Here is a 12621-nt window from a genome sequence, read left to right as displayed (position 1 = left end):
ACGGTGAAACAATGTTCTGCAAATACCCTGTTGTTACTAATCCCTCTGCATAAGTCTGACCCCCCATTTTGTGTCTTCAACCACAGTAAGTCATGCTGAATACAAGATGCTGCACTTACTTCAACCTTTGGAACTCGCGCAAGGCATCAGCAAAGACTGTCAGAAATAGAGAATTAGAAAAGCATCTGTAAAATGATGTAACTTAATTTAAATCATATGAATACACATTAGTTATAATGCGTACTGGAGCAAAACAAAACAATTTTATATATATATATATATATAAAACAAATCTTCCAACAACCTTGTCCAGACAGATCAAGATGGCGTTTGTGTGTCTCCTGGCCATCAAACATCTCCAGTGTGTATTTGCCCTGGTCGTTCTCAGTGGGGTTAAAGACCTCAATCCAGACTGTCTGCATACTGGTAGCGGGCTTGCATCTGGCTTCCTGGTCAATCCTCTTCTCTCTGCAGGAAACGGAATTTTTGGTGTTGTTTTTCTCTTCCAATAAATTAGACAAAGAGACGTAAGTCTATAAAGAAACGCATGAGCTTGGACACTTCATTTAGCTTTTTCCATGGAATCAGACCCAACGTTATCACAGGTCACATCACAGGTTTATAGGTGCATAGTGGGGGGGGGCACCTAGTCTACTTTCAACCTATCAATAAAGGCAGAAAAAGCAACAAAAAAAAACTCTAGACGGGCCTGCCCCAAAGTTATTAGTGCAGCTGCAGCCGGCGAAACTCAAGAGAATGTCCCTGCTACCACCCTTAGATCTCCATATACTGACTGTATGGAGCTGACCAGTTCTGTGACATAACATATGTTGATCTGACCTCATCAAACGCTGTACACTCAACTCAAGACATGCTCCTTATATGGCCAGTACAGAATTCATTTCATGTTGGTCTGACCCCCCCCATTCCAAAGCGCCAGCACTCGCCCAGCAGGCTGCCATCAAGGAGGCGGATGTGTGCGCATGAGGGCGAGAAGCCTCTGTCTCTCGCCCTCATGAGTCTTACTGGTGTGTATATATATATATATATATATATAGACAGCAGAAAGATATCCATCAATCATGGAGCTGTCCACTCAGGTGAAAAAAGTAGCTAATTGTTAACTTCCAGCGTTGCAGAGAGAAGAGGTGTTTCCATAGTTACTTATGATCAGATTACCGACAACTATTCCATCACCTTGCATCTAATGCTCTGTTGCTGCTTTGAAAAAGGAATGGTCAGCATAACACATAATGAATACCTTTAATTTTATTTTTAATAAATAAATATAGAAAGACTTTTTTTCATGGCTATTCTTAAAACTCCCAGCAGGGGGTGGTATCACCATGAAGAAACAAACAGCTCCTGCCTACCCAGGCTGCAGACAACAGCATTAGATTATTACTTTCAAAATGTGTGTAACAATTTTCAAATTGTCTCAATGAATGAGCTGGTAAGATCAAATCTGACATGAAACAACATGAAATACAGAAATAGATAGATAGTTGGTTGAAGTCGGCTGCACTAATCCAAACATCCTAAAGTTTAAAGTATACAGAACAGATCCATCTTTGACTGGAACAAATTGACAATGGTTGACAGAGTTGATGCTAAAAAGGACAACGGCTATCGCCTAACACCATAGATAATGGTATAGAGAGGGGTGCAGAGAATAGCCATTTATTTTATACTGTATGTATGCCATACAGACAGTACCATACATAGTGTATGCATATTGTATTGTATACTTAACTTTCTGTCTACTTTATATTGCCAATGCCACAAGACAGTGGATCAAGTTAAGTTACCCACCAAGTCCACTAAGCCACTAAGCCACCGTACTGATGACACTTTATATTGTTCATATGCTTACTACATTTGGATGAGATTTTGAAAGTCTCTGTGCCATGGCAGTGTTTCTCAAAAATAGCAAGGACACAATATAGTGTATTTGGCCACGAACCCCCATCTGAAAAATATAATGTTGTGCCAGAGACAAATTCAAATGTTTCAAAAATTGTTTTCAAGATCTTCTGAAAATCAAATGCTGATCAAAGTAGCCAATGTAAATAATGGGTTATGGTGGTTAAAACTGCAGGTAGCATTTCTGTAGACTTAGATAGCATCTGATACAGACTTATAGCATGTTATGTAGACAGCACTATAATTGCATTGTATATAGTCATAGCACGCCATAGTACATATGTATAGCATAGTAGTATATATATAGTCTCATAATATAGATATTCCACTGTTACTTTCTTAGCTTACGCATGTTTTATGATAAATGCTTTTTGTTCTTGCTTAATGTAAGTCGCTCTGGATTAAGAGCGTCTGCTAAATGCCTAAATTGTAAATTGTAAATTGTCCCCGGACAACACTTTGAGAAACACTGCCACGTACAGTACAATTGGGTGTATGCTCAGGCTCAAAGCTATGCGATGTACTGTATGGACTGACTTCCAGTGCCAGATGGTCCTCAGGTAGTTCAGGTAGTATTTGAGAGAGCAGTAGAGCTTGAAGCCCTCGGGGCTGCACTGAATCCTCATCGGGCCTGCTGACAATGCTGTGGGTCAGACAGAGGGACATAGAGTGAAATGGTAATGGAGGGAATCACAAAATAATTCTACTTTAATGTCACCATTTTCACCTTCAGTTAATTACATTGCATTACGTATTCTGACATCACACCAAACGATTAAAGGTATATTCAGTGATTTCACTCAAAAAACCTTAGGTTTCGTTTTTGGCTGTGGGACCCAGCCTTTCGTCCAATCAGGATAGAGAGTCAAAAACTAAACCTAAGGTTTTTTGACCCCCAGGGGTTAACTGGGGACAGGGAGGAACTCCTTATATGGTCAGCACACTCTATAGTAGGGAGGACTATCAAAAAAAAAAAAAAAAAAAGTGATATTTGAATTAAGTGAAATCACTGAATATACCTTTAACACAAAAAATGCTGGAAACGTATCCATACGCTTTATTAATATCGAACGCCGTACGCGCGAAGCGTAACTATACGTTTTATACGTTTTTTTATTGCTTACTGTACATCAACGTCCTATGCTCCAGGACACCGAAGAAAATAACAGCTTTCGTCTCCAGGAAGCTCCAATATGTGATCCGGGAGTAAAAAGCCCCTCCCTCCTGAAAAGAGGTCTGTCTGTGGCGAAGACGCTCCCTCCTCCAATGCCTCCATTACACGTATGGGTCTGCACGGCAACGGCATAGACCAACGCAGATGTCAGGGCATCTAAAATGGAGTTACCCATACTCTAGTGTCTGTGAATACACTCGATTCCCCCTCCCCTCCTGTTTCTACATGGTTTCTCCCGAGGAAGCTTTGTGGGGGGAGTCTCTTGATCGCTTTGGCAGTTTGAGTTCCCCCCCCCAGGCCCCACTGCGCCTTGCGATCGCCTTGCACCGCTCACTCATTCTCGGAAAAAGATATAACGCAGTCGTGTCGATTTGCCCTCTGCCAGTATATAAACCAAGAATAATCTTCAACGATCGCCATTTCATAACGTTTTCAACACGCACACGGCACACGCCATGATCAACTAACTGCCTGGCTACGTCTTCAGTCTTCACCAGCCATCGCTATCCGTTGTGTGTATCGCCATCGCGTCTTCACTTTGTTTGTTTGGGCAAGAAGCACGATCAGCGATGGAAAAGAGCTTTATATCCACGGCAGATAAGTAATGACGTATTATCGAAGGACCGCCATGATCAACTTACTGCCTACGTCTTCGTCAGCCAATGCAGCCATCATCGCTATCCGTTGTGTGATTGTGGATGTAGGGTGTAGGCTATATCCACGGTATCGAGAGAGACGCCCGGCTGTGATATAGGTATTATCACTGCAATTATAATGAATAAAAAGGCTACAATCACACAACGGATAGCGATGGCTGCATTGGCTGGTGACAACGTAGCCTCGGTCCCAGGCAGTTAGTTGATCATGGCGGTCCCTCGATAATACGTCATTACTTATCTGCCGTGGATAAAACTCTTTTCCATCGCTGATCTCTGCTTCTTTGCCCAAACAAAGTGAAGATAGCGTTGTCCAACAAAGCAGCCAGTTATTTGATCATCTCTCTCTCCTGTGCTTCTTTCCTCAAACATGTCCAGACATGTCAACCTCAACCACTAAACTCACCGATCCAGTAACGCATCTCACCGTTATACTATCGTTCTGAAGGCAGATATAAAAATAAACATAAATAAATTATTGTCATATACATACTACACACTGAATGAAAGCCCTAATTGTCTACTTTTAGGAGGAAAACAAATACATAATATTGATCCCATGTACAGTTTGTCAGGCTATTGAATGCAGTTGTTCAGGTCCAACTATTATTCACAAAATAAGGCCTATAGCGACATGTACATATTATATACCGTATGAAACAGAAGACCCTCTGCTTTCATAAGAAAAAAACTAATACTGTAATAATAATAAAAATCACACCCCTGTGAAGTGAGCATTTCCTCATGAAGTTATCATAGCGAGTTATAAAGGTTTAAAGTCACAGAGATTGACAGGCAGATATAAACATAAATAAATTATTATCATATACATACTACACACTGAATGAAAGCCCTGAATGTCTACTTTTAGGAGGAAAACAAATATACAAATATATACAAATATAGTTTGTCAGTAATTGGCTATTGAATGCAGCTTGCGCCCACCAGAGAGGATTTCAGAAAATGCATGGACCAGAAGAACTATTATTCACAAAATAAGGCCTATAGCGAAATGTACATACTATATACCGTATGAAACAGAAGACTCTCTGCTTTCATAAGAAAAATACTTCTACTGTAATAATAATGAAAATCACACCCCTGTGAAGTGAGCAGTGCAATGTTGCACTGCTCACTTCACAGGGGTGTGATTTTCATTATTATTACAGTAGAAGTATTTTTCTTATGAAAGCAGAGAGTCTTCTGTTTCATACGGTATATAGTATGTACATTTCGCTATAGGCCTTATTTTGTGAATAATAGTTCTTCTGGTCCATGCATTTTCTGAAATCCTCTCTGGTGGGCGCAAGCTGCATTCAATAGCCAATTACTGACAAACTATACATGGGACCATGTGTATTTGTTTTCCTCCTAAAAGTAGACATTCAGGGCTTTCATTCAGTGTGTAGTATGTATATGATATTATTTGTGTTCATTTTTATATCTGTCTGTCAATGTCTGTCAACTTCAACCTTCCATATCTCTGCTGTTTTTTCAAGCGAGCAGCGTGCCTTCAAAAGCAGGTTTTAGAAAAAGGTCAATATCTCCAGAATGGAAGATGGTAGAATCATAATTTTTTTTTTAAATTGAAGTGGACATGTTTGGCCTACTTTTTATTTATGCGATGTGATTCTAGCTATAAGAGGCCCCTCGCTGTGGGCCCCTAAAAAGTTCAAAAGTCCAATGTTAATCGCTTAGCACCAGCAAGCCTGAGCAAATAGAAAACTCTAGCATACAATGTGTTAAGTAACATGTAATAGCTTGGTATTAGTTGTAGTAGCTCCATACAAAAAGATCACCCCTGGTGTAAAAATAATAATACAATTTCACAATTAATGTTCCCTAAATTAGGACTGATTAACTCACCGCACTGTTTGCTCAGGCATTGGAGAAGCTTATCAAACTCTGTAAATAAAGAGAATAATTAAACTCCCAGACAGAGTTGTAGGCTATATATATGGTTGTTGGAACCCCATGAATAACAAACACAGGATTAGGCCACAAGGTGATACGCCATCTGAATCCTAAAGACAAAATAATTGTTTTTAAATGTTATGGTGGCAAAACATTATTGGTGTTTATTTATTTGTTCAGCCGATGGCAGTGTCATGCCTCACCTTCATTCAGTAATTCCAAGGTGCTGTCATCCTCTCCCCTCCCGTCAGATATCACAGCTTTGTACACACCCGCCTCTGCTTGTGTTACCTGGGGAAAGCCAAATCATGAAAAAGAAATGCATTCAGAACTTCTTCTATTCTATTATCAATGTTGGGTATTAAGTTTGTATGTTAATTTAAAGATCAAAACTGCTACTTTTCAAGAAATGGAAAAAAGTTAATACTTTTTCATTGGTTAAATATTTATCAGAATGAAAGGAAGTCTGCACAGGCAGCTGCTGGTCCGAAAAGGTTTAATGTGCAAAAGGTTACAACGTTTCGACCATCAAGTGGCCTTCCGTAACCTTTGCACGTTAAACTTTTCGGCAGTGTTGGGCAAGTTACTTTGAAAGCGTAGCTTGTAAAGCTACAAGTAGCTCACCATGGCAGTAGCTTGATCAAGCTACATAGCTACCCCTGGAGAGATGTAGCTTGTAAAGCTACAGCTACATGGAAAAAGTAGCTCAAAGTAGCTCAGCTACTTTTTATTTTTCAGCGTTAAATTGAGAATGTACATGCGGGAGACCCCTCCTCCCCTCTGGGAGACCCCTCCCACCCTGCTCCCCTCGGGGAGACCCCTCCTCCCCCTGCTCCCCTCTGGGAGACCCCTCCTCACCCTGCTCCCCTCTGGGAGACCCCTCCTCCCACCCTGCTCCCCTCTGGGAGACCCCTCCTCCCCCTGCTCCCCTCTGGGAGACCCCCCCACCCTGCTCCCCTCTGGGAGACCCCTCCTCACCCTGCTCCCCTCTGGGAGACCCCTCCTCCCCTCTAGGAGACCCCTGCTCCCCTCTGGGAGACCCCTCCCACCCTGTGATACCAGGGCCAATCAGAGGCCAATTAGAGGCAGCTGTCAAGTGCTGATATGCCCTCAAAGCAATCAGAAAAAGGAACAGTCCTTGATTTTTCAAAGGGGGTTCTAGTACAAGAATTAACACAGCAACCAATGGTCAAAATTAATATATTTCTTTCATGTTATTGCCCAAAATTGTAGCTTGTAACTTGAGTAGCTAAGCTACAAAAAATGACCCAAAAGGTAGCTGAGCTACTTGACGAGGTACACAAATATGAATGTAGCTAAAATACCACAAGCTACAGCAAAATGTAGCTCAGCTACGTAGCTCAGCTACATGTAGCTTAATACTCCCCAACACTGCTTTTCGGTGCAGCAGTTTCCTGCGCAGATGTCCTTTTATTTTCACATGTTCATGTTTAGTTTAGCACCAGCATCATCAACCAAGGTTGATGTGCATAACTATTCTTTTTAATATATTCATAGAACCGATAGACTTAAAGGTATATTCAGTGATTTCACTTAATTCAAATATCACTTATTTTTTTTGTTTTGTTGTGATAATCCTCCCTACTATAGAGTGTGCTGGCCATATAAGGAGTTCCTCCCTGTCCCCAGTTAACCCCTGGGGGTCAAAAAACCTTAGGTTTCGTTTTTGACTCTCTATCCTGATTGGACGAAAGGCTGGGTCCCACAGCCAAAAACGAAACCTAAGGTTTTTTGAGTGAAATCACTGAATATACGTTTAACCACTTTTAACCTGGTGTCCCTACTCCCTATTTGGCCATGTCATGACATTGACTCATTATACAGTATAGTTATTAGTTAGGTGAAAATCTTCACTTACTAGATTGTCTATTTTTGCAATTTCTTGTGAGAATGTTGTACAATAAAGTGAAAAATGGGGCATTACTTACTATGAAATATTAACTCTAGAGAAAAACACCAACATACATATAATTAGATATTTCCACCATGATGACAACTTGGTTGTAACACTGTAACCTAGGGAATATCCCCAAATACTTGATAGTAAACCACAGAGGTGTGCTTATTATAAACAACCCTATATATATATATTATACACACACAACACATCCACACTTCTCTCTTGCTTTCTCTTCTCTCCACTAGTCCCTCAGCAACCATCTCAAATAATGGATCATATCCACCTGAGCTCTTAACCCACTCTGAACGGGCACGCATTTTGGTGTTGGCATCATATTATGCTTTAGCTATTGAAAAATAGCAGACCTACAAGCTCATAGCGCGCCACCGAGTGGCGCGCTACGAGCTTGCAGGTCTGCTATTTTTGAAAAATCGAAGAACGACTGACATTTTTTTAATCTGATCTCAGGTCAGAATGGGTTCATCAGACCAGTGTGTGTCCGGCGGAAACCTCGTATGAATCTGATCTCAGGTCAGAATGGGTGTCCTTCCCTTCCGTTCCTCTGCTACAACATAAGCTCTAAAAATAGAACCGGGGGAGAAATAACCATACCTGTGGGATAACGAGTGTACTGATTCCTGACGATGGGTCGTACACAGCAGCATCCACCCGCATGCCATCCTTGGACCATTTCAGGGTTGTGTCCTTGGTTACGTTTGTTACCTGAACAGGAAGAGAGGTACACCGCATATATGCTAATTATACAATATACACTGTACATAATTATCAGAATTATCTTAAGATAGTGGCTCCTGAACCGTATCATACCCACATGTGACAGACGAATGAAGTCCAGGTAACGTTAAAATGTTCATGTGTTTTTTAGGCTTTACTTTCCAGATGTCTAGAATTGGTTTGGTATGGTTAAAGGTATATTCAGTGATTTCACTCAAAAAACCTTAGGTTTCGTTTTTGGCTGTGGGACCCAGCCTTTCGTCCAATCAGGATAGAGAGTCAAAAACGAAACCTAAGGTTTTTTGACCCCCAGGGGTTAACTGGGGACAGGGAGGAACTCCTTATATGGCCAGCACACTCTATAGTAGGGAGGATTATCACAACAAAACAAAAAAATAAGTGATATTTGAATTAAGTGAAATCACTGAATATACCTTTAAGGTCAGGGTAGTGATCTGGAAGTACAGTTCCAGATCACTTAGCCAATGAGGTTAGCCAATGAGTTTGTGCGACCGTAAACTCATGGATTCAGAACTTGTGAAAAGTAGAACATGGCAGTAAAATGATTCATGGAATGTGAAATACATAACATTAGACATATTGTGAATGTAGTAAATCGACTCTGATCACACACTGACTGCAGATGTCCCTTTAAAAGGCAGCCACTTATTTGTAAGTGAGGTATGTAGACTATGCTGGAGTGAAGCGTGTTTGTTGTGATTCGGTTCCTGTGTTCATATTGATGTGTATTTGAGTTTCCTGTAAGTATGGATTTATGTTTTAGTTACCTTTACTTATTTATTGGTAACGAATAATAAATTCTGAACTTTATATCTCTGGTCTTCTGGTCTTAGTACTTAGTATCCAGGTGCCTGAGTTGACTGAAGTAACCTGAAAAATAGTACGCTATCATTTACTGAATCCATTACAAATGATTTGTGTCAGACTATAAGGTACCTTGCACCTAATGGATAGTTCACAATCCCTTGTCACAATCCATGTCAGGTAATCCAGGAAGTAGGGTCCTTGGAAAAACACAGAGAAAAGTATTAACAGTCTGCAGTGGACCAGAGAAACAATGACCACCTTCTCTTCCAGTTTCAAATGATCAAGGAAACACGCATTAGACATTAGAGCAGATGTCACTCTCCCCTCATGATCTGCCCCCCTCATTATGTCACATTTGTGTGTGTGTGTGTGTGTGTGTGTGTGTGTGTGTGTGTGTGTGTGTGTGTGTGTGTGTGTGTGTGTGTGCCTGCACCTGTATCTGCACCTGGCTCGCTGATAACAAACTATCCTTACACCTGGGAAAAACGGAATCCATTCTCTTCGGATCAAATAGTAATCTCAGCAAGGCAGATGGCTTCTTGGTTAGAGTGGGTGACAATATTATCACACGAAAAGATGAAATGACTTCTTGGTTAGAGTGGGTGACAATATTATCACACGAAAAGATGAAATGACCTACCTAGGTTCCATCCTGGAGGCCAATCTTTCCGGTGATAAAATGGCCACCAACGTAATCAAAAAAAGTCAATCAAAGAACAAGATTCCTTTACAGGATCTCCTCACTGGTCAACAAAAACACCTTGAAGACCTTAACAGGAGCCCTCGTACAAGGTTTCTTTGACTATGCATGCACCTCTTGGTACCACAGCACCTCAAAGGCCCTTAAAACAAGGCTCAGACCTCCCAAAACAAACTGGTCAGGCTCCTTCTTGGCCTCACCCCCCGAACCCACCTCACCCCTGCCCACTTTGACAGGCTGGGATGGCTTAGGGTCGACGACAGAGTACAGCATCTTGCAATGGGTCTGGTCCACAAGATTCGATACACCACCAAGATACCCATGTACCTGTCTAAATACTTCCTTAATGTAAATGAAGTCCACACCCACAACACCAGAGGGAGTGCAACAAACCATGTACAACCCAGATTCGGCACAAACAAGGGACTAAATTATTTTCGCTCCTATGCCACCAAAATGTAGAACGCCCTACCAACAGTCATTAAGACATGTGAATCCCTTGACTCCTTCAAAACCGCTCTCAAAGGGCACCTACGGATGGCTGCAATTCGAAACTGGCCTCTGTAAAATCTGAAAGGTCAACCACGCCAATGCAACTCCTTGAGTTGAAAGGAGTTGCATCGTTGTGTTTGACCTTAAAACGGTTAGACATTGGATTGTCTTCCCAGACTTAGCATAGGAATCCTGAGTTAGGTCGGTCTTGTTTTCACATATACATTTATTTATTTATTGGGGTAAGCTATTTGGTGTGCTAATCAGAATATTGTATATGTAATAGAGCTGGGACTCGATTAAAAAAATGAATCTAATTAATCAGAGGCTTTGCGATTAATTAATCTAGATTAATCGCATTTTAATCGCATATCAATATTCAACCCGAGAACAGCGAGAAACCTTTTTTTTAAATGTTTTTTGGTATCCCAGTGAATCAACAAATAGTGACTACAGGATACCACTCATTTTCAACATTTTACTGTCATTAATATACCTGTTGTGGAAATAATAATAAAAAGTCACTGTGTTGCCTAGAACTGGAGGTCTGAAAAAAAAATTACAGTACATCTCAGTGACATCACAAAGCTGTACTTACTTCATATTGTTACTGTTTTTTGTCAGACCTCCAGTTCTAGGCAACGCAAAATGGGGTGACTTTTTATTATTTCCAGTTTTCAGTACTATAGAAAAGCGCCCAGTGAGAAACGTTCCGCGGTGAAAAAAAAGGTGCGATTAATTTATCTGTAGTTAATCGCGATTAATTTTTCTGTAGTTAATTAATCTAAATTAAACGCAATTAGTCCCGGCCCTAATATGTAATATAACATTGTTTTAGGTTTAGGTTTTATTTATTCGCACATAAAAAAGGTTAAGATTGTAACCTTAAACCAATACGTATCGTACATACAAGGCCTGGATAGAACAACGTTATAATACAAAATACAACATATACGTGCAAAATGCATGTGCCTGTCTGGTAAGATATGATGCATGTAATTCTGAATGGGTTTCTGACTTTCTGTCATTCAAATTTCTGAACAAAAAAAGATCTGCAAATCTGATTGTTAATTCCTTGTGTCAGAGTACGAAAGTGTCTTGTTTTGGCTGCCTAAACCACACTCACTTTGCAAGTCCATTCAGTAAGATACCGCACATATTTTTTGCACTGATTTTGATCATTTAAATTCCTCTGTAATCTAGAAAGACTGATTGTTAATAATACTTATGTCAGTTATGTTTTTATGATCAGTCAGTCAAAGGTTGTGTGAGTGAAAGACAGTTGATGGGTTTGAGTGCCAGAAGTGCACTGTCTGGGAAGCAAAATGCAGCCCCATTGGGAAGCCAGGTGTACAAGTGTATGAATAAACACTATATTTGAATAATTGCAACCTTTGTCAAATAAATGGTTCGGGAAAGTAAAGTTCAAACATAACATTTATTCATACGCTTGTCCAACCGGCTCCCATTGACTTCGATGCATTCCATCAAATCTTCGGCAGCAGTTTGCCTCCAGTGCACTTTGGAATGCTTAGAACATGATGTATCGGACCGCTACATCTTTACAAAGCCTTGCTTGTATACCCATATTTCTGTATCCTGTTGTTGTATTAAACCTGTTGTGAATGAAAATGCGTAGTCCACAATCTCTGCCTACTCTTTCCTGCATTTGGGTTGTCTTGTCAGCTCCTTGGTCATCATTGTATTGTGGCTTTTAATGTGAATTATATGATTCAGTGGCGATTTAATAGGTGGATATATTCTTTTTAAATATATTTCTATAGATAGATACATATATCACCTATTGATCCCACAGGGGAAGTTCAGTCGCCCAGAAGCAGCACAGCAGTTAAGAGTCACAGAGCAAAGTATATACAGCAATACAAGGCAAGCAAAACAAGAAGCACCGTATGTGTCTCCTATCTAATCTCATGCAGATTTGTAAGTGGCATTACTGTAAGAAGTTTTTTGTGTTTATTCTTTCTTTCTTATTACAAAATATTGCCCCTTGCTGGCAAAGTGTCTGTCATACATGTGTATTTAGTGAAATGCATAAATTATTGCAACTGTAAAGGCTGGTTTTGGTGTGAGCTCCACATAAAGCTGTATATAAACTGTATTTCATGTCCGGGTAGCTCAGTCGGTCACCTTGGACCACATGGTCATGGGTTCCATGCCAGTATTGTATACAGTATTGAAAGGTAAACCTCTCACCAGACTTCTTATGGTGGTTTCTTCGGTTGGCCTCAGCCAGGGCCACAGTCTGACGGAACTCTGC

The 12621-nt window shown here is 40.5% G+C and overlaps 1 protein-coding gene across 2 annotated transcripts in view; it reads right to left on the bottom strand.

Annotated features, from left to right (window-relative positions):
* The window catches only part of myom3 (myomesin 3), a 77617-nt gene that overhangs the window by 1406 nt on the left and 63590 nt on the right, over positions 1-12621 (bottom strand). For both annotated transcript variants that reach the window (XM_083760322.1, XM_083760321.1), the window contains exons 27-34: positions 12558-12617; positions 9281-9348; positions 8201-8311; positions 5871-5958; positions 5620-5658; positions 2461-2566; positions 305-468; positions 120-156 (exon numbers count right to left, since the gene is read on the bottom strand). In XM_083760322.1, coding sequence (XP_083616448.1) covers positions 120-156; positions 305-468; positions 2461-2566; positions 5620-5658; positions 5871-5958; positions 8201-8311; positions 9281-9348; positions 12558-12617 — 673 coding nt within the window. The remainder of the gene's footprint in view (positions 1-119; positions 157-304; positions 469-2460; positions 2567-5619; positions 5659-5870; positions 5959-8200; positions 8312-9280; positions 9349-12557; positions 12618-12621) is intronic.

The sequence above is a fragment of the Protomyctophum parallelum genome (genome assembly GCF_964188405.1).
Source record: "Protomyctophum parallelum genome assembly, chromosome: 3".
In the NCBI taxonomy this organism is placed as follows: domain Eukaryota; kingdom Metazoa; phylum Chordata; class Actinopteri; order Myctophiformes; family Myctophidae; genus Protomyctophum; species Protomyctophum parallelum.
Note: the sequence above shows the minus strand (reverse complement) of the source record. Positions and strands in the feature narration are given on the sequence as shown.